At 43.7% G+C, this 23,125-nt stretch overlaps 3 protein-coding genes across 3 annotated transcripts in view; 1 reads left to right on the forward strand and 2 right to left on the reverse strand.

The window, feature by feature from the left end:
- The window catches only part of LOC106593318 (propionyl-CoA carboxylase alpha chain, mitochondrial), a 58,677-nt gene extending 55,412 nt beyond the window's left edge, over positions 1 to 3,265 (reverse strand). Inside the window, exons 1-2 of the mRNA XM_045699540.1 lie at positions 3,164 to 3,265; positions 2,403 to 2,480 (exon numbers count right to left, since the gene is read on the reverse strand). Of these exons, the coding sequence (XP_045555496.1) occupies positions 2,403 to 2,480; positions 3,164 to 3,217 (132 nt within the window). The 5' untranslated portion in view covers positions 3,218 to 3,265. The remainder of the gene's footprint in view (positions 1 to 2,402; positions 2,481 to 3,163) is intronic.
- A 1,036-nt stretch (positions 3,266 to 4,301) lies between these two features.
- Positions 4,302 to 7,406, reverse strand: LOC106575795 (zinc finger protein ZIC 2). The gene is made up of 3 exons (XM_014152482.2): positions 5,800 to 7,406; positions 5,116 to 5,279; positions 4,302 to 4,990 (listed from the first exon to the last, which is right to left on the reverse strand). Exons 1-3 carry the CDS (start codon positions 6,656 to 6,658, stop codon positions 4,808 to 4,810), a joined length of 1,206 nt encoding a protein of 401 aa, XP_014007957.1. The 5' UTR covers positions 6,659 to 7,406; the 3' UTR covers positions 4,302 to 4,807.
- A 916-nt stretch (positions 7,407 to 8,322) lies between these two features.
- LOC106575796 (zinc finger protein ZIC 5) lies at positions 8,323 to 11,468 on the forward strand. Its single transcript, XM_014152483.2, has 2 exons — positions 8,323 to 9,138; positions 9,618 to 11,468. Exons 1-2 carry the CDS (start codon positions 8,664 to 8,666, stop codon positions 10,061 to 10,063), a joined length of 921 nt encoding a protein of 306 aa, XP_014007958.1. The 5' UTR covers positions 8,323 to 8,663; the 3' UTR covers positions 10,064 to 11,468.
- Positions 11,469 to 23,125: the final 11,657 nt, after the last annotated feature.

Raw genomic sequence — 23,125 nt, forward strand, 5'->3', positions numbered from 1 at the left:
AGTACTGTTTTTAAATCAGAGGTCTGTCAACACAAGTACTGTTTTTAAATCAGAGGTCTGTCAACACAAAGTACTGTTTTTAAATCGAGGAACATATAACACTATGTTTTTAAATCGGGTCTACGTTTTTACACACAACTTTTTACAGAGGTCTGTCAACACAAAGTACTGTTTTTAAATCAGAGGTCTGTCAACACAAAGTACTGTTTTTAATTTCAATACAGAACTACTCCTATCCTTCCTTGCATCATGTGACAACCCTGCACCCAGTGAGCCATACTACTTCTATCCAATGTTCCCTCTATACTGCACCTCCTCCAGGCGCAGAAGAAATGCCGCGCGACGCAAGAGACTGAACTTCACTGAGTTCACCCCATTAGTTTGCACTACAGTGCCTTCGGAAAGTATTCAGACCCCTTGACTTTTTCCACATTTTGTTACGTTACAGCCTTATTCTAAAATGGATTAAATAAGATTTTAAAAAATACTCAGCATCTACACACAATGCCCCATAATGACACAATGAAAAAAGGTTTTTAGAAATGTTTGCAAATTTATAAAAAATAAAAAACAAATAACTTAGAAGTATTCAGACTCTTCGCTATGAGACTTGAAATTGAGCTCAGGTGCATCCTGTTTACATTGATCATCCTCGAGATGTTTCTACAACTTGATTGGAGTTCACCTGTGGTAAATTCAATTGATTGGACATGATTTGGAAAGGCACACACCTGTCTATATAAGGTCCCACAGTTGACAGTTCATGTCAGAGCAAAAACCAAGCAATGAAGTTGAAGGAATTGTCCGTAGAGCTCCGAGACAGGATTGTGTCGAGGCACAGATCTGGGGAAGGGTTACCAAAACATTTCTGCAGCATTGAAGGTCCCCAAGAACATAGAGGCCTCCATCATTCTTAAAATGGAAGATGTTTGGACCCTCCAAGACTCTTCCTAGATCTGGCCACCCGGCCAAACTGATCAATCGGGGGAGAAGGGCCTTGGTCAGGGAGGTGACTAAGAACCCGATGGTCACTCTGACAGAGCTCTAGAGTTCCTCTGTGGAGATGGGAGAACCTTCTGGAAGGACAACCATCTTTGCAGCACTCTACCAATTAGGCCTTTATGGTAGAGTGGCCAGACAGAAGCCACTCCTCAGTAAAAGGCACATGACAGCCCGCTTGGAGTTTAACAAAAGGCACCTAAAGACTTTCAGACCATGAGAAAGAAGATTCTCTGGTCTGATGAAACCAAGATTGAACTCTTTGGCCTGAATGTCAAGCATCACTTCTGGAGGAGACCTGGCACCATCCCAACGGTGAAGCATGGTGGTGGCAGCATCATGCTGTGGGGATGTTTTTCAGTGGCAGGGACTGAGAGATTCTTCAAATAGCCACCCTTTGCCTCGATGACAATACCACCCATACCTTGTCACAACATAACTGACTGGCTCAAACGCATTAAGATAAGAAATTCCACAAATTAACTTTTAAGAAGGCAAACCTGTTCATTGAAATGCATTCCAGGTGACTACCTCATGAACCTGGTTGAGAGAATGCCAAGAGTGTGCAAAGCTGTCATCAAGGCAAAGGGTGGCTACTTTTAAGAATCTCAAATATATTTATTTAACACTTTTTTTGATTACTACATGATTACATGTGTTATTTCATAGTTTGTCTTCAATATTATTCTACAATGTAGATAATTGTCAAAAATAAAGAAAACCCTTGAATGAGGTGGTGTTGTAAAACGTTTGACCAGTAGTGTATGTATGTAAATGTGATTTCAGTTTTTTATATTCTAAAATTCTAAAAACCTGTTTTTGCTTTGTCATTATGGGGTAGTGTGTGTATATTGATGAGGGGGGGACGATTTAATCAATTTAGAATACTTCTGTAATGTAACAAAATGTGGAAAAAGTCAAGGGGTCTCAATAATTTACAAAGGAAAAAGCTTTTTCTGTGATCGAATCAACATTATATCAGCCCCTTTTCAATGCAACAAGCCAAAACAAATCTAACTTTGCAAGACTGAGTCTGTGATGTTGTAGGCAGAGCCAGAACACAACGGAGTAGAATTCTATTGGCGGGAGAGTAGCCCACGAGCTGTCTTTCAATCCCCTGTAGACTATATTTCAAAAGCTATTTGCATGTTTAAATGTTATGGGATTTGCTCCATTGGTAGGCCTACATTATGCTCCAATAGCCTATCTGTCTAAAAGTGTAAGGGTACAGCCTCTGTTCACTGTAAACGCTCGCCGGAAGTTGCACAACATTCTCACAACTTTCAAGTTTCCACTCACAAGACCTGAAATGTGCTCAGTGCCCCCCAAAAATTGAGGGATCATTGCTCCTATCCTTCCATGCATCATTGTGACAGCCCTGCACCCTGTGAATCATATGTTACCTTCTCATTGGAATCATAAACAGTGGAGTACCGTACTCGACTGGACACCACACAGCATCTGGACTGGAAAGAGGCATGCTGCAGGGAAACATTTCAGAAACATGAACGTTATAGTACCACACGCAAACATCAGAAACACCACTCTTCGCTATTCTTTATAATGGGCACATGCCGAACATCACAAAGAGGTGAAGGTTAAACGTGATGGCAGCTGTGTTTCTATTACACCAACAGCGCCCATAATTGCTGAGTTGGAAAGAAGGCATATCCCGATATACGATAGCTGTTCAGGTCACAACGTTACATTCAAGGACGGTTTTTCATTCAAAGACGGTTACATTTAGTCATGTGGTGAAGGTTCAACCAGTTCAGGATTGTGTTATGAAGTGTAACAATTTATTAGCAAGATGCTAACGGTTTGGACGCTTTGACATTGACAGAGGAGGAATGGACGAAGCTGTACATTCTCTAATACGAATATAAATTAAACATTTATACCGCAAAATACAACATTTAAATGTCAGATAGAGAAGAGAATGCTTACATCTTACAAAAGTCAAAAGAAGAGAGACGGCTGGAGAGAAGGGTGAGTGACAGACGGACTTGCTAGCTAGGCAGGCTAGCGAACAGATGTCCGATTGTGTGGTGCTAGAGACTTGCATTAAAAGCATAGATTTTCGGGTGTTTCGGTTCTGAAAGAGCTCTTCGTGAATTTGAAATAACTAGCTACAAGATTAAGGTTGCAATAACTGACAGCTCACCTTAGCAACAAGCACAACTCTTTGCAGGGTTGAAGTGATCATGTACGCCGCCATGTCTGTCCCGGTGAGGGGAGCGTCGTAGTGACGTATGACAGGGGCGTATGCTCCGTCTTCCAATCAAATGGAGTCACCGGACGTAGAAGGACGTCCGTAGAGCTCGAGGGGTTTCAATGGATTTCCATTTAATGGATCATACAGTAACCTAGTTTTATAATGCAAGTCTCGTCTTACTTATTTGTCCATCTGTTTTCTCATCTTCTCACCTGTTTTCTTACCTTTTGAAATGATATGAACAACAATGATGTTAAGTATTATCAACATAGTAGGCATTTCGAGTGACATTTGGAATTTGTGGACTTTTACAGAGATAAGCCTAGAAGAAATCCATTATTCCTATATTTTCAAAATGTCATTTTAGTGTCATACAGTAGAATACAGTCATGTACAATATCAATGTATCTTCATTATTCTCTGGAAATGGGAAAAAATCTATAAAAACTGAAATGATGGAATTAGGTCTATATCCGGGTTTATTTGGGTTAGCCTATAGCCTTCTTTCCCCGACTCTTTTACCGTCCTTTCCTGCTGTATAGTCTCTCGTTATTGTCCAGTGCAATGACAGGAATAAAAACAGAATACAGCAGGCCGTGTAAACTCCAACCTGTAAGAAATGACTGGAGCTGTGTTAGAATACTCATACTAACCACACTATTTGCGACGTAAATTGAGTCTGTAGTAGACGGTATGTTAGCATGGGTATTCGAACACAGCTCCAGACTTTGTTCTCCTCGCTGATTTTACTCGTGTTGTTTGTTTTTAAAATGGTCGAATTAATAAACTAAAGGGGTCTCATTTCAATGACCATTTTAAAAAAACCGAACAAACATGAAATAACAAAACAAGTTGTATTTCTCATAAACAATAGGTGGTGGTGATCAATCCAAGTTGTCCAGCCATATTAAGGATTAAGTCATTGCTTTAAAAACCCTATTGGAGCTCCACATAAATAATGAATCATTGAATTGATGATTCTGAACAGAAGACCCATGATAATTTATGCATACATGTAATTTATTATCTTACATATCAGTAGGGTACATATACAATTTAGACTTGTATAAATTCCATATCATACTTGTTGGTGGGGGGAACCGTTTTAATGCAAAACATTTACAGAGAGACACGAATTAAAAAAGGATTTAAGACAGGCATTTTAAACATCAGATTCATTTTATTAACAAGTTTCGAAACATAATGGACTTACAGCAAAACAACAATAAAAAAAATGTGCACAATTAAACTAAGGTTAACTTTGGCACTTATTTAAAATATTTTTAAATATTTAATGTTCAGTCTCAAACTCCAAATCAACTATAAAAATAAGCAATCTCAAAATGACAGCGAAAGACTGATATGAGAATCATAATACTGATAATTAAACAACCATCGAAAGAAAGATAACGTTTGTTATTTTACATAAGACATTTTCTTCTTTGGCTTCCAATGTTTTAGTGCAACGTTATTGATTCATATTTCAATCGCGCGTAAAGCGTCCATTTAGGCCAGTCAGATGCTCATTGTATTTTTTGCCTGTTTTTCCTTCATTTTTTGCCATCGTTTTCCCGTTAGTCTTGAGTGTGGTCCTCAGACATACCACTCACTGAAGTTGGACGAGAGGTTGCTGTGTCCGCTACCGAGGACCGCAGAGTCCGGGGACATGTTGCTCTGTGTCTCCGAGGCAGGGGACACTAAACTCGGGGGCGTCGAGGACTCATACCCGCTGCTGGCTCCGGGCGAAGTGTCTGCTACTGACAATGAATCATGCACCTAAAATAAATAAAAACTCATCTGTCAAAAAACACTCTCAGATGACCACAATTTCGGCACAAAAGTCTCATTTGTCACAGAACAAAGGTGTCCAGGAGAAGTATATTTTGGCAGAGAACACTGACCTTCATATGTTTTCTCAGAGAGCTGGGGTGTGTGTAGGACTTGACACACTTCTTGCACAGATAGGGCTTGTCAGACGTGTGAACGTGCAGGTGTTTCTTGCGGTCACTGCTGTTGGCGAAGCGTCTGTCGCAGCCGAAGAAATCACACATGAACGGTTTCTCCCCTGGAAGAGAACAGAATGAGGAGATTAGTTTAAACGTGTTTGTTGGTTTAAATACAGTCACAATTGTTTTCAAATGTCTGATACGATTTAGTTATAGGCCCTGCCGATAAAACCCAAAGCACATAAACAAATAAAAACATGGGAGAGTTATGGATTATTTTTGAAGGACACAGGCAGTACACCAGCCTGGGGACATTTACCTATAAACTTTCTAAACAACCTCACTCCATATAAAACTCAAATCAGATATCTAAAACTGACGTTTATATCCATGAGATATTCAACCTGCAGACATCAAATCAAACTTTATTTGTCACATACAACAAATGTAGACTTTACCGTGAAATGCTGAATACAACAAGTGTAGACCTTACCGTGAAATGCTTACTTACAAGCCCTTAACCAAACAGTGCAGTTCAAGAAGAGTTAAGAAAATATTGACCAAATAAACTAAAGTAAAACAATATATAAAAAGTAACACAACATAACAATAATGAGGCTATATTTCGTTTTAAATTACCTGTGTGCGTTCTCTTGTGTATCTTTAAGTTCTCAGAGCGCGCAAAGACCTTGCTGCACGCGGGGAACGGGCACGCGAAAGGCTTCTCTCCAGTGTGCACCCGAATATGATTCACCAGTTTGTATTTGGCCTTGAACGATTTGTTCTCGCGCGGGCACTCTTCCCAGAAGCAAGTGTGGCTACTCTGCTCGGGCCCACCGACGTGCTCCACGGAGACGTGCGTAACCAGCTCGTGCATGGTGCCGTAGGTCTTGCCACAGCACCGGCTCGCCCCGCCGGGCTGGTCCGGATCTATCCACTTGCAGATCAACTCTTGTTTGATGCACTGCTGCCGCATGAAGCGGAAGAACGCGGCTGGGTGATGATGGTGGTGAGCTGCCATGCCCATGTTGTGACCCATGGCCCCATATTGTCCGTAAGGGTCGCTCCTTGGACCGGAAACATGGTGATACTGGTCCGCTCTCCCGAATACCTCCCCTGGTAGTCCCAACCGGCCGCCCAGCACGTTAGCAGAGCCGTGGTGCTGGTCATGCATTCCAGGAAAGAGGAGGTGTCCATGCCCGTGGCCCTGGCCCTCTACGTGTGACTGATGGAGAGACCCAGCCATAGTTCTGAGGAGAGAGTGCTGATCGCTGGCAGGGGAAGAGTCTCCGAATCCCCGGTTGCGCAGGATAAAGTCCCGTGTGGAGTTCGCATAGGATGGGCCATACCCGGGACCCTGGGTGGCGATGTGGACCGACTCCATAAAGCTGGGGTCTCTCTCCTGCATCTCGACTGGTGAATGCGCTGAGTGGTGCCTTTGGAACGCGCTCGCACTGACCCCTGTGCCTGATTGCTGGTGACCTCCCTCCAACAGCATCACAGCACGAGCCTGGGCTGAATGGAACGATGCGCAAAGTAAATATTTAAACTGTAGGCGTGCGTAGAAAGCGGTTGAAGAAGTGTTCAAAAGCTCTAAATAAAAATATGTTTTTTTCTCAAATGAGGACTCAATATCTTGCTGGAAAAAAATATTCCAGATAATTCCTAAGCACCCCAAGGAGAAAGAACTTCCCCAAGCTGTGAATGGATAGTTTAGCAGGAGTCTCGACAGGAATGTGCCAGGTAATTAATAAAGATCTTGTGGTGTATCTCCAGAATGCTGTTTGTAAGTATGACTGTTCACTACAACGTGAAAATGCTTATCCCAGGGTCTTCAATGGGCACTTCTTACCTCCCCTTTTTACAGAACCCCGGGTGTTCACCAAACGCACTCTAATTGGCCACTGCAGCTCATCCCGATCCCAGCCATTCCACCAATTACAGGCAAGCCTCTCGTGACTAATCGATGCTTGCTCCGCCCATGTTTTATTACTATGGAAAGTCTTAACGGGAAAATAACAAATGTTGGTGAAATCTTGAAAGTGAAACTAGTCACTTCCTTTACGTTGCTTGAATGCTGAATAGTGATGGGGAAAAATATGCATTCAGTTGTGTGGAAAGTATATATTTTCACTCACACAAACACACACACACACACACACACACACACACAAGCGTTTAATACATTTTGCAAGCTAACCATATGTTATGGCAGCTCAAAGCTTAAATCTGTTTTAACTGATGCACCTCAGCCATCCAATTTCGTTAGGCCTAAATAAAAACCCCAAGGATATTTATGTTTAAAGTGAATAAGATGGACTTACAGCAAGGAGAAGAATGACCCTGAAGAAAGTTCCATTGCTCCATGGTTACAGTTACGCACGGCCCTACCTCTTTTGTCCCGCTGGCCACACCACAGGAGTGAGTCGAGTTCAAAGGCAGCCCTGCAGCTCTGGGGTTGGAGGGAAAAAACAACCTTTCAGTGTCTCTGTGGAAACAGAAAACATTAACCCTGTCCTGTTAGAGGCTCAGAGGAAAATACAAGAAAACAGTTAGAGGACCAAAATAGCATTGGAAATGTTTGAAATCCGATTACAAATTATAAGCAGAATCTTCAAGACGTTTAATTTTGGAACATGTTCAGCATCCCATGTTCCTCACTATCCACTGAATGTGTTAAACCATATATAGAATGAAAAGTGGATATTCTGCAAATGAAATATTTGATATTGTACTGTCAATTCAATTATGCGACAAATGCCCAAGGAAAAGTTTTATTTCTTACAATTCCACGTTTTACATTTTGTAAATATATGGTTGTGGCCACAACTATCAAATTATTTAGATAGAAAGGATATAGTTTATAACAAAACCAAAGGTGGGAAAAGAAAACAACGTTTATTTTTGCTAATCTGGGGCGAAAAAAACACATCAGCCAAAATTGATTACATTTGAAGTAAGCCTGGCTGGCTTCTCATGGTAGGCTATAGAGGGCATTGACATTATGAATATGTGGGCCCGGCCTATAGATGCCACAGATGTTCACTTGGCGAGCGTCCTCGTGCTTACCACTGGGGGGCGCATCTCAATAATTACGAGTATATTCTCATCTCCTTTCCTTCGAATCCACTGATCTGAAAAGTCTTGAGTGAGGAAATAAATCACCTTCATCCGCCATATTGCTTTCTTGTGTTTTTCAGATCAGTGCCGCCTGAGCTGAGGAAGAGGTGATGAAGAGAGGACGCCATTTTACACCATTGGGATACAGTCATAGATCTGCCAGTTTTTCTTACAACTATGTGGGGACGGACCACCTGGTTCTAACCGGGTTTACGGACAATTTAGAGAATATGCCTCATGCTCCTCGGTAGTCCAAAACCTGGGCGGACCGCGTTCAGATCAACGTGGTTTCCCCAAATCAGCGCGGTTTCTATCTGCAGCTGCAGGAAGCATAAAGGACAGAGAAAGGCAAGACAGCCAGCTCGAGGCCCGTCTCTACTACCATGCAGCGGCCGGGTGGTCGCCATCGCCACAATGGCCACTCTCTGCTCCGCAATAACAATTCCATGATCTCATACATCGCTTCTCCTCCACCGCGCGCTTCCTCCACGGGCGCCTATGCGGAATACTCCACCAACAACAACAGGCCGATAAAGCCCGAGCTGGTCTGCAAATGGACGGACCACGAGCACCGTGACCGAACTTCAAAACAAAGGATATGCGACCAAACTTTCAGCTCCATGCACGAGCTGGTGGACCACGTAAGCACCGAGCACGTCGCTGGGCTCGAGCCCCTGAGCCATGTTTGTATGTGGGAAGAATGCCTGAGAGAAGGAAAGGCGTTTAAAGCCAAATATAAACTAATAAACCACATCAGGGTACACACTGGGGAGAAACCGTTCTCCTGCACTTTCCCAGACTGCGGGAAAGTGTTCGCTCGGTCAGAAAACCTCAAGATTCACACGCGCACGCATACAGGTATGTAGATTATGTTCCATAAAGGACACTGGGAATGCCAACAAAGAGCCTACCCTTCGTCTCCTGGCGTCATTGGGCCTGTACTAAAACTAAAGAATGGGACAACATTTCTGATTTATATACAGTAGGTTAGTCACTGCTTGTCAGACAGACAGAACACGTCATCATGTTTACATGTTCCACACAGTCCTATTCAGGAAGTAGCCTGTTTGTGGAGTAGTAGACTACACTGTGTGGTGGGGTTTGGCCATTGACAAGAAGTGAAGGACCTTTTAAAGGGACGGTCCAGGGAAGCAAGCTGTGGAAAAGGGACACTGTTTGACATATTTAACGCAGCTACATCAACTCAAGGCTGACAGATGGAGCATGGTCTACACAGTAGGGTGGAGCTTGTATGTTGTGTTGAAGATGTTTAGTCCTGTGACTGATATCATGTGACATTCTGTTTCCTCCCCATAACATCTTTCACCTCTTTCTAGGTGAGAAGCCATTTCAGTGTGAGTTCCCCGGCTGCCTGCGGAAATTTGCCAACAGCAGTGACCGTAAGAAGCACTCGCAGGTCCACACCAGCGCCAAACCGTACGACTGCAAGTCCCACGGCTGCTTCAAGTCCTACACACACCCCAGCTCCCTCAGAAAACACATGAAGATCCACCTCAACGCACTCAAGTCCTCTCCTACCTCCGAACCCATAGACCTGTCATTCACAGGGATTCTTGGGAAACGTAGTTCCCAGGATTACGTAGCTTCACGGACTAACTGCTCCTCCTCCAGGCTCTCGCTGCCTCCGGCGGTGTCCAACATGAAGGAGTGGTACGTGTGCACCAGGACCACAGGTCAGGGACAGAACTACCTCCAACTCACAGCGGACCAGATCAAGTCAGAACCGTGTAGTGGTGATGAGGACTATTATAACAACACGTAGTCGCAGCAGAACGCTGTGCGTTATGGGCTGTGTCAACTACAATGAATCCTAAATACATGGATAGAAGCTGTAAGAACATAACATACGTATCAGTATGGCGATGTGATTATTTAAAACACTTATTATTATTTTTTTAAACATTTATTTAACTAGGCAAGTCAGTTAAGGACAAACTCTTATTTACAATGACGGCGTACCCCGGCCAAACCCGGACAACGCTGGGCTTCCCCTGTCAATATGGAGATGGACAGATGTAATGGAGACTTACTGTATGTGTGAATGTCTGGGCCAGTGTTCATAAAGCGTCATGTCAGAGTACTGATCTGGGGTCAGTTTAGCCGTTTAGATAATAATAAATACTAGAGAGGACCAGATCCTAGTGCTGATCTGGGATCAGTTTAGCCTTTTTAAATCATATTGAAAAAGATTGCATTAGACAAGGACCTGATCCTGGATCAGAACTCTGAGACGCTTTATGAGTACAGGCCCTGATGTCAGTGTATTATCTAATGAGAAGCAGTAGCCATGAAATGTATTGCCATAAGAGATTAAAGACAACGTCCCTCTGACACCCAGGGGCCCGTATTCACAAAGCGTCTCAGAGAAGGACAGCTGATCCAGGATTTAAAAGACAAAACTGCTTTGTAAATACGGGGCCTGATCAGAGTTAGATTCTTAAACATAGTTGAGCTGCGCTTGATTTACCTTTTGGAGTTGGCACTTTTCTGATTAGTCCATTGGTTCCTGTGTACCGGGCAAACTAAATCAAGCGCATCTCAAGTATTTGACAAATGTAATGGACTCATGTCTGGTTGTATAGCTACGCATACTAAAGCAGAGTGTTCCGGTGCAGTAATGTAAACATAAAGGTACCTGTGAGACGGTTTGCTTCCTTCAATAACTGTCAGATAGAATCTCTAAAGACTACTTCCAATGGAAGAAATGGTTAACGTTCCCTTTCCAGCAGCTCTGGCCCCATAGAAGCCATGTTATGATGTAGTTAATGACGGGTGCAAACCGTGATGGTTTAGTTGAACTCTGAATGTGAGAAATGTTGCCACAACCTCATGATGAGTCAGACTCTGTTTACATGTGACTGTACTGATCAGTGTGGTGGTCGCTGCTGTGTTCACTTACAGTGACGAGGTTTATTAGATTATCTGGAACATGTTATTATTGTGTTTAAATCTATTTTCTCAGCCTTTCATAGTGCCTCATTAAACCCTATTCCCACATTGATATACGTCTATTGTTTAGCTGTTAATTACCACACAACAGATTCATCCTATATCTATGCTAATAACAGCTGATTTCAGTCAGACAAATATGTTTTCTATGTGGTCAAAGTGAATAGAATCTGTGTGTATAAATAATAATAAATACTCATAATTTCCCCCAGAAGTAACAAGTTGTCATTGCTTGTTTTAAAGCAGTATTGACAAAGGAATCATATTGACTATGTAAGGGGCTCATCATTTGTTCACTATGAATGCCCTTTCTCTGTTTCTATTCACTTTGAAAGTTGAAAATGCTACTTTCTCGTTTACATTATATACAGGAAGTGCCTTTGTGAATGGTAGGAATCAACCGGATAAAGAGACTTGAGTAAAGTAGTCAAACCTAACAGATAAACACCAATCGGTTGTAAGGCGTGTGTGGACCACAAGGCAGCTGCCAGTGAATGAGTAAGAGGGGGCTTTTAAAGTGGAACCTACCGGGGGAATACCGTTCTGTTGTCCTAACAACACTGCTGAGCTGAGAAGACTTGTCTTATGTGGCTGATTTGGACGCTGACTGCAAATAAAGTGACATTCTTAGACCGGGTGACGCCACTCTGTCTCAGTGGACATAGTCTGGATCCTAAATCACACCTTCTTCCCTATACAGCCCATAGGAGTGGTCGAAAGTAGTGTACTATATAGGGGGCCATCTGAGATGAGCCTACAAAGTGTGAAAGAGAAAATAGCATGACCTTCAGTCCCCTATCCATTCTCCATCAAATAGCATGGCCTTTAGTCCCCTATCCATTCTCCATCAAATAGCATGACCTTTAGTCCCCTATCCATTCTCCATCAAATAGCATGGCCTTTAGTCCCCTATCCATTCTCCATCAAATAGCATGGCCTTTAGTCCCCTATCCATTCTCCATCAAATAGCATGGCCTTTAGTCCCCTATCCATTCTCCATCAAATAGCATGGCCTTCAGTCCCCTATCCATTCTCCATCAAATAGCATGACCTTCAGTCCCCTATCCATTCTCCATCAAATAGCATGACCTTTAGTCCCCTATCCATTCTCCATCAAATAGCATGGCCTTTAGTCCCCTATCCATTCTCCATCAAATAGCATGGCCTTTAGTCCCCTATCCATTCTCCATCAAATAGCATGGCCTTTAGTCCCCTATCCATTCTCCATCAAATAGCATGGCCTTTAGTCCCCTATCCATTCTCCATCAAATAGCATGGCCTTTAGTCCCCTATCCATTCTCCATCAAATAGCATGGCCTTTAGTCCCCTATCCATTCTCCATCAAATAGCATGGCCTTCAGTCCCCTATCCATTCTCCATCAAATAGCATGACCTTTAGTCCCCTATCCATTCTCCATCAAATAGCATGGCCTTCAGTCCCCTATCCATTCTCCATCAAATAGCATGGCCTTCAGTCCCCTATCCATTCTCCATCAAATAGCATGGCCTTTAGTCCCCTATCCATTCTCCATCAAATAGCATGACCTTTAGTCCCCTATCCATTCTCCATCAAATAGCATGACCTTTAGTCCCCTATCCATTCTCCATCAAATAGCATGGCCTTTAGTCCCCTATCCATTCTCCATCAAATAGCATGGCCTTTAGTCCCCTATCCATTCTCCATCAAATAGCATGGCCTTTAGTCCCCTATCCATTCTCCATCAAATAGCATGACCTTCAGTCCCCTATCCATTCTCCATCAAATAGCATGACCTTCAGTCCCCTATCCATTCTCCATCAAATAGCATGGCCTTCAGTCCCCTATCCATTCTCCATCAAATAGCATGGCCTTCAGTCCCCTATCCATTCTCCATCAAATAGCATGGCCTTCAGTCCCCTATCCATTCTCCATCAAATAGCATGGCCTTCAGTCCCCTATCCATTCTCCATCAAATAGCATGGCCTTTAGTCCCCTATCCATTCTCCATCAAATAGCATGACCTTTAGTCTCCTATCCATTCTCCATCAAATAGCATGACCTTTAGTCCCCTATCCATTCTCCATCAAATAGCATGACCTTTAGTCTCCTATCCATTCTCCATCAAATACAATGACCTTCAGTCCCCTATCCATTCTCCATCAAATAGCATGACCTTTAGTCTCCTATCCATTCTCCATCAAATAGCATGACCTTCAGTCCCCTATCCATTCTCCATCAAATAGCATGGCCTTTAGTCCCCTATCCATTCTCCATCAAATAGCATGGCCTTTAGTCCCCTATCCATTCTCCATCAAATAGCATGGCCTTCAGTCCCCTATCCATTCTCCATCAAATAGCATGGCCTTTAGTCCCCTATCCATTCTCCATCAAATAGCATGACCTTTAGTCTCCTATCCATTCTCCATCAAATAGCATGACCTTTAGTCCCCTATCCATTCTCCATCAAATAGCATGACCTTTAGTCTCCTATCCATTCTCCATCAAATAGCATGACCTTCAGTCCCCTATCCATTCTCCATCAAATAGCATGACCTTTAGTCTCCTATCCATTCTCCATCAAATAGCATGACCTTCAGTCCCCTATCCATTCTCCATCAAATAGCATGGCCTTTAGTCCCCTATCCATTCTCCATCAAATAGCATGGCCTTTAGTCCCCTATCCATTCTCCATCAAATAGCATGGCCTTCAGTCCCCTATCCATTCTCCATCAAATAGCATGGCCTTCAGTCCCCTATCCATTCTCCATCAAATAGCATGGCCTTCAGTCCCCTATCCATTCTCCATCAAATAGCATGGCCTTCAGTCCCCTATCCATTCTCCATCAAATAGCATGGCCTTTAGTCCCCTATCCATTCTCCATCAAATAGCATGACCTTTAGTCCCCTATCCATTCTCCATCAAATAGCAGGACCTTTAGTCTCCTATCCATTCTCCATCAAATAGCATGACCTTTAGTCCCCTATCCATTCTCCATCAAATAGCATGACCTTTAGTCTCCTATCCATTCTCCATCAAATACAATGACCTTCAGTCCCCTATCCATTCTCCATCAAATAGCATGACCTTTAGTCTCCTATCCATTCTCCATCAAATAGCATGACCTTCAGTCCCCTATCCATTCTCCATCAAATAGCATGGCCTTTAGTCCCCTATCCATTCTCCATCAAATAGCATGGCCTTTAGTCCCCTATCCATTCTCCATCAAATAGCATGGCCTTCAGTCCCCTATCCATTCTCCATCAAATAGCATGGCCTTTAGTCCCCTATCCATTCTCCATCAAATAGCATGACCTTTAGTCTCCTATCCATTCTCCATCAAATAGCATGACCTTTAGTCCCCTATCCATTCTCCATCAAATAGCATGACCTTTAGTCTCCTATCCATTCTCCATCAAATAGCATGACCTTCAGTCCCCTATCCATTCTCCATCAAATAGCATGACCTTTAGTCTCCTATCCATTCTCCATCAAATAGCATGACCTTCAGTCCCCTATCCATTCTCCATCAAATAGCATGGCCTTTAGTCCCCTATCCATTCTCCATCAAATAGCATGGCCTTTAGTCCCCTATCCATTCTCCATCAAATAGCATGGCCTTCAGTCCCCTATCCATTCTCCATCAAATAGCATGGCCTTCAGTCCCCTATCCATTCTCCATCAAATAGCATGGCCTTTAGTCCCCTATCCATTCTCCATCAAATAGCATGACCTTTAGTCTCCTATCCATTCTCCATCAAATAGCATGACCTTTAGTCCCCTATCCATTCTCCATCAAATAGCATGACCTTTAGTCTCCTATCCATTCTCCATCAAATAGCATGACCTTCAGTCCCCTATCCATTCTCCATCAAATAGCATGACCTTTAGTCTCCTATCCATTCTCCATCAAATAGCATGACCTTCAGTCCCCTATCCATTCTCCATCAAATAGCATGGCCTTTAGTCCCCTATCCATTCTCCATCAAATAGCATGGCCTTTAGTCCCCTATCCATTCTCCATCAAATAGCATGGCCTTCAGTCCCCTATCCATTCTCCATCAAATAGCATGGCCTTCAGTCCCCTATCCATTCTCCATCAAATAGCATGACCTTTAGTCCCCTATCCATTCTCCATCAAATAGCATGACCTTTAGTCCCCTATCCATTCTCCATCAAATAGCATGGCCTTTAGTCCCCTATCCATTCTCCATCAAATAGCATGGCCTTTAGTCCCCTATCCATTCTCCATCAAATAGCATGGCCTTTAGTCCCCTATCCATTCTCCATCAAATAGCATGGCCTTCAGTCCCCTATCCATTCTCCATCAAATAGCATGGCCTTCAGTCCCCTATCCATTCTCCATCAAATAGCATGGCCTTTAGTCCCCTATCCATTCTCCATCAAATAGCATGACCTTCAGTCCCCTATCCATTCTCCATCAAATAGCATGACCTTCAGTCTCCTATCCATTCTCCATCAAATAGCATGGCCTTTAGTCCCCTATCCATTCTCCATCAAATAGCATGGCCTTTAGTCCCCTATCCATTCTCCATCAAATAGCATGGCCTTTAGTCCCCTATCCATTCTCCATCAAATAGCATGGCCTTTAGTCCCCTATCCATTCTCCATCAAATAGCATGGCCTTTAGTCCCCTATCCATTCTCCATCAAATAGCATGGCCTTTAGTCCCCTATCCATTCTCCATCAAATAGCATGGCCTTCAGTCCCCTATCCATTCTCCATCAAATAGCATGGCCTTTAGTCCCCTATCCATTCTCCATCAAATAGCATGGCCTTTAGTCCCCTATCCATTCTCCATCAAATAGCATGGCCTTCAGTCCCCTATCCATTCTCCATCAAATAGCATGACCTTTAGTCCCCTATCCATTCTCCATCAAATAGCATGGCCTTCAGTCCCCTATCCATTCTCCATCAAATAGCATGGCCTTTAGTCCCCTATCCATTCTCCATCAAATAGCATGGCCTTTAGTCCCCTATCCATTCTCCATCAAATAGCATGGCCTTCAGTCTCCTATCCATTCTCCATCAAATAGCATGGCCTTTAGTCCCCTATCCATTCTCCATCAAATAGCATGGCCTTTAGTCCCCTATCCATTCTCCATCAAATAGCATGGCCTTTAGTCCCCTATCCATTCTCCATCAAATAGCATGGCCTTTAGTCCCCTATCCATTCTCCATCAAATAGCATGGCCTTTAGTCCCCTATCCATTCTCCATCAAATAGCATGGCCTTCAGTCCCCTATCCATTCTCCATCAAATAGCATGGCCTTTAGTCCCCTATCCATTCTCCATCAAATAGCATGACCTTCAGTCCCCTATCCATTCTCCATCAAATAGCATGGCCTTTAGTCCCCTATCCATTCTCCATCAAATAGCATGGCCTTTAGTCCCCTATCCATTCTCCATCAAATAGCATGGCCTTTAGTCCCCTATCCATTCTCCATCAAATAGCATGACCTTTAGTCCCCTATCCATTCTCCATCAAATAGCATGACCTTCAGTCCCCTATCCATTCTCCATCAAATAGCATGACCTTCAGTCTCCTATCCATTCTCCATCAAATAGCATGGCCTTTAGTCCCCTATCCATTCTCCATCAAATAGCATGGCCTTTAGTCCCCTATCCATTCTCCATCAAATAGCATGGCCTTTAGTCCCCTATCCATTCTCCATCAAATAGCATGACCTTTAGTCCCCTATCCATTCTCCATCAAATAGCATGGCCTTTAGTCCCCTATCCATTCTCCATCAAATAGCATGGCCTTTAGTCCCCTATCCATTCTCCATCAAATAGCATGGCCTTTAGTCCCCTATCCATTCTCCATCAAATATCATGGCCTTTAGTCCCCTATCCATTCTCCATCAAATAGCATGACCTTTAGTCCCCTATCCATTCTCCATCAAATAGCATGGCCTTCAGTCCCCTATCCATTCTCCATCAAATAGCATGACCTTTAGTCCCCTATCCATTCTCCATCAAATAGCATGACCTTCAGTCCCCTATCCATTCTCCATCAAATAGCATGGCCTTTAGTCCCCTATCCATTCTCCATCAAATAGCATGGCCTTTAGTCCCCTATCCATTCTCCATCAAATAGCATGACCTTCAGTCTCCTATCCATTCTCCATCAAATAGCATGGCCTTTAGTCCCCTATCCATTCTCCATCAAATAGCATGGCCTTTAGTCCCCTATCCATTCTCCATCAAATAGCATGGCCTTTAGTCCCCTATCCATTCTCCATCAAATAGCATGGCCTTTAGTCCCCTATCCATTCTCCATCAAATAGCATGGCCTTTAGTCCCCTATCCATTCTCCATCAAATAGCATGGCCTTTAGTCCCCTATCCATTCTCCATCAAATAGCATGACCTTCAGTCCCCTATCCATTCTCCATCAAATAGCATGGCCTTCAGTCCCCTATCCATTCTCCATCAAATAGCATGGCCTTTAGTCCCCTATCCATTCTCCATCAAATAGCATGGCCTTTAGTCCCCTATCCATTCTCCATCAAATAGCATGGCCTTTAGTCCCCTATCCATTCTCCATCAAATAGCATGGCCTTTAGTCCCCTATCCATTCTCCATCAAATAGCATGGCCTTTAGTCCCCTATCCATTCTCCATCAAATAGCATGACCTTCAGTCCCCTATCCATTCTCCATCAAATAGCATGACCTTCAGTCCCCTATCCATTCTCCATCAAATAGCATGACCTTTAGTCCCCTATCCATTCTCCATCAAATAGCATGGCCTTCAGTCCCCTATCCATTCTCCATCAAATAGCATGGCCTTTAGTCCCCTATCCATTCTCCATCAAATAGCATGGCCTTTAGTCCCCTATCCATTCTCCATCAAATAGCATGACCTTCAGTCCCCTATCCATTCTCCATCAAATAGCATGACCTTTAGTCCCCTATCCATTCTCCATCAAATAGCATGGCCTTTAGTCCCCTATCCATTCTCCATCAAATAGCATGGCCTTTAGTCCCCTATCCATTCTCCATCAAATAGCATGGCCTTTAGTCCCCTATCCATTCTCCATCAAATAGCATGGCCTTTAGTCCCCTATCCATTCTCCATCAAATAGCATGGCCTTTAGTCCCCTATCCATTCTCCATCAAATAGCATGGCCTTTAGTCCCCTATCCATTCTCCATCAAATAGCATGACCTTTAGTCCCCTATCCATTCTCCATCAAATAGCATGGCCTTCAGTCCCCTATCCATTCTCCATCAAATAGCATGGCCTTTAGTCCCCTATCCATTCTCCATCAAATAGCATGGCCTTTAGTCCCCTATCCATTCTCCATCAAATAGCATGGCCTTTAGTCCCCTATCCATTCTCCATCAAATAGCATGGCCTTTAGTCCCCTATCCAATATCCATCTGATTCCAGGAGGATAGGACAACAACTGACTATGAGAAGGAAAGAACAGACCAGATAGATACTCCGGACTGCCTGTTACCATAGATGCTCCTGTTACCATAGATACTCCAGACTGTCTGTTACCATAGATACTCCTGTTACCATAGATACTCCTGTTACCATAGATACTCCAGAATGTCTGTTACCATAGATACTCCTGTTACCATTGATACTCCTGTTACCATAGGGCCTAAGATACTCCTGTTACCATGGGGCGTCAGATACTCCTGTTACCATAGATACTCCGGACTGCCTGTTACCATAGATACTCCTGTTACCATAGATATTCCTGTTACCATAGGGCCTAAGATACTCCTGTTACCATAGATACTCCTGTTACCATAGATACTCCTGTTACAATAGATACTCCTGTTACCATAGATACTCCTGTTACCATGGGGCCTCAGATGCTCCTGTTACCATAGATACTCCTGTTACCATGGGACGTCAGATACTCCTGTTACCATAGATACTCCTATTACCATAGGGCCTCAGATACTCCTGTTACCATATATTCTCCTGTTACCATAGATACTCCTGTTACAATAGGGTCTCATATACTCCTGTTACCATAGATACTCCTGTTACCATAGATACTCCTATTACCATAGGGCCTCAGATACTCCTGTTACCATAGATACTCCTGTTACCATAGGGTCTCATATACTCCTGTTACCATAGATACTCCTATTACCATAGGGCCTAAGATACTCCTGTTACCATAGATACTCCTGTTACATAGATACTCCTGTTACCATAGGGTCCCATATACTCCTGTTACCATAGATACTCCTGTTACCATAGATATTCCTGTTACCATAGGGTCTCAGATACTCCTGTTACCATAGATACTTCTGTTACCATAGGGCCTAAGATACTCCTGTTACCATAGATTATCCTGTTACCATAGGGTCTCAGATACTCCTGTTACCATAGATACTCATTTTACCATAGGGCCTAAGATACTCCTGTTACCATAGATACTCCTGTTACCACAGGGTCTCATATACTCCTGTTAGCATAGATACTACTGTTACCATAGATACTCCTGTTACCATAGATACTCCTATTACCATAGGGCCTAAGATACTCCTGTTACTATAGATACTCCTGTTACCAGAGATACTCCTGTTACCATAGGGTCTCATATACTCCTGTTACCATAGATACTCCTATTACCATAGGGCCTAAGATACTCCTGTTACCATAGATACTTCTGTTACCATAGGGCCTAAGATACTCCTGTTACCACAGATACTCCTGTTACCATAGCTACTCCTGTTACCATAGGGTCTCATATACTCCTGTTAGCATAGATACTCCTGTTACCATAGATACTCCTATTACCATAGGGCCTAAGATACTCCTGTTACTATAGATACTCCTGTTACCATAGGGTCTCATATACTCCTGTTACCACAGATACTCCTGTTACCATAGAAACTCCTGTTACCATGGGGCCTCAGATACTCCTGTTACCATATATACTCCTGTTACAATGGGGCCTCAGATACTCCTGTTACCATAGATACTCCTGTTACCATAGATGATCCTGTTACCATGGGGCCTCAGATACTCCTGTTACCATAGATACTCCTGTTACCATAGATGATCCTGTTACCATGTGGCCTCAGATACTCCTGTTACCATAGATACTCCTGTTACCATAGATTATCCTGTTACCATGGGGCCTCAGATATTCCGGATCGGTGGAGTTAAATACCTTTCAATATGTGCTGCTGGGTACCTCTGATCCGACCTGGGATTTAATTACATCGCAAAGGTTCATAAAAAAATATTACCAAGAAAGCACATAGAAATAAAAAAAATCCATGTTGAGTTTATCTAACTTGCTAAGATGGTGTGTGTCAGAGAGAGACATGTTTCATGCTCTGTCACAGTATTTGGTGTGTGTGTGTGTGATTTTCTCAGCAAGAATTTGGAGAAGGAGGGGTGTGTTGGAGGTTGACTAATGCTCATTATCAGTCAATAAGCCCTTCAGTAAAACAAGAGAGAGAGCGAGAGACAGAGACACAGAGAGAGACAGAGAGAGAGAGACAGAGAGAGAGAGAGAGAGAGACACAGAGAGAGAGACAGAGACACAGAGAGAGAGACAGAGACACAGAGAGAGAGAGAGAGACAGAGACACACAGAGAGACAGAGACACAAAGAGAGAGACAGAGACACAGAGAGAGACAGAGACACAGAGAGAGACAGAGACACAGAGAGAGAGAGACAGAGACACAGAGAGAGACAGAGACACAGAGAGAGAGAGACAGAGACACAGAGAGAGAGACAGAGGAGAATGAAAGACTTAGATTGAGGTGAACAGGAGAGCTCCTCCATTAAAGTCAAGCCAACCATGACACCCCTCTCCAGAGAGAGAGAGATGGAGAGAAGAGGATAACAAATAAAGAGGGGTTAACAATGGTGGGAACAATCCCAGTTGACCCCTCAACCCTCTTATTCTTTAAAGGAGACATCAGGAACACTTGTAATCCACAGGTCAGCTTTCGTGTCTTCATTTGGGATGATCCAAAACCTTAAAGATGTGATAAAGACACCCCAGAAACAAATAAACACCAGACATGACAACGGAAGTTGGTAGGAATTGGGCCAGGCGCGGACCGGCCATCGGGCAGTTGTGGGCCTGTCTAAATGGTATTTTTTGGTGCAGAATGACTAGGACCTGTGTGTTCGAAATATCTGGGCTGATTTCTGTTCCCAGTCAGACCCTGGATTGGGCTGTCTCATTGAATCTGCATCTGAGTGTGTAAGACAGAAACGTTACCGCCTCTCTAGCGGTAATGAATGTTGTTAAGAAATACCTCTCCCTAATGGCTTCCACGTTTCTCCTATAAAACACCAGCATCAGAAGGCTGTGGCGAACACACACACACACACACACACACACACACACACACACACACACACACACACACACACACACACACACACACACACACACACACACACACACACACACACACACACACACACACACACACACACACACACACACACACACCTTCCCCGTCACAAGGCTCCCAGTCAGACCCATACCTCCCAGAGGACTTTGCTATTCCACATAAACAGCTATAAAACATCAGTGAAACAATAAGAGCCTTGCTAAAGCAGCTTCCTGGAGCAGCAGCAGGCTTTGATGAACTCCAGTATAATCAGGGAAACACGGAGGCTGTGTTACAACTACACACTGATGTGAAACACAGTCAGGGATCTGTTTAGGGAGGTAGTTAGTCAGGGCTCACAGGGATCTCTGTGTGTTTAGGGAGGTAGTTAGTCAGGGCTCACAGGGATCTGTTTAGGGAGGTAGTTAGTCAGGGCTCACAGGGATCTCTGTGTGTTTAGGGAGGTAGTTAGTCAGGGCTCACAGGGATCTCTGTGTGTTTAGGGAGGTAGTTGGTCAGGGCTCACAGGGATCTCTGTGTGTTTAGGGAGGTAGTTAGTCAGGGCTCACAGGGATCTCTGTGTGTTTAGGGAGGTAGTTAGTCAGGGCTCACAGGGATCTCTGTGTGTTTAGGGAGGTAGTTGGTCAGGGCTCACAGGGATCTCTGTGTGTTTAGGGAGGTAGTTAGTCAGGGCTCACAGGGATCTCTGTGTGTTTAGGGAGGTAGTTAGTCAGGGCTCACAGGGATCTCTGTGTGTTTAGGGAGGTAGTTGGTCAGGGCTCACAGGGATCTCTGTGTGTTTAGGGAGGTAGTTAGTCAGGGCTCACAGGGATCTCTGTGTGTTTAGGGAGGTAGTTAGTCAGGGCTCACAGGGATCTCTGTGTGTTTAGGGAGGTAGTTAGTCAGGGCTCACAGGGATCTCTGTGTGTTTAGGGAGGTAGTTGGTCAGGGCTCACAGGGATCTCTGTGTGTTTAGGGAGGTAGTTAGTCAGGTCTCACAGGGATCTCTGTGTGTTTAGGGAGGTAGTTAGTCAGGTCTCACAGGGATCTCTGTGTGTTTAGGGAGGTAGTTAGTCAGGTCTCACAGGGATCTCTGTGTGTTTAGGGAGGTAGTTAGTCAGGTCTCACAGGGATCTCTGTGTGTTTAGGGAGGTAGTTAGTTACACCGATCTGAGGTTGCTTGCATCTGGGTTGTTCCACAAAATGAGTGCCTTTTGCGTCCCTTTGACATGTTAAGTCAAAAGTGTATTTATTCTACAAGCCTGTTATATTAAATGAAGAGCCCTTTACTGACGACCACCCTGAAGACATGTTGACCCACCTCACCCCACACTGTCTCCAGGTGTTCTCCATCATGGTAAAGCCCTGAAGACATGTTGACCCACCTCACCCCACACTGTCTCCAGGTGTTCTCCATCATGGTAAAGCCCTGAAGACATGTTGACCCACCTCACCCCACACTGTCTCCAGGTGTTCTCCATCATGGTAAAGCCCTGAAGACATGTTGACCCACCTCACCCCACACTGTCTCCAGGTGTTCTC

The sequence above is a fragment of the Salmo salar genome, chromosome ssa17 (genome assembly GCF_905237065.1).
Source record: "Salmo salar chromosome ssa17, Ssal_v3.1, whole genome shotgun sequence".
NCBI lineage: Eukaryota > Metazoa > Chordata > Actinopteri > Salmoniformes > Salmonidae > Salmo > Salmo salar.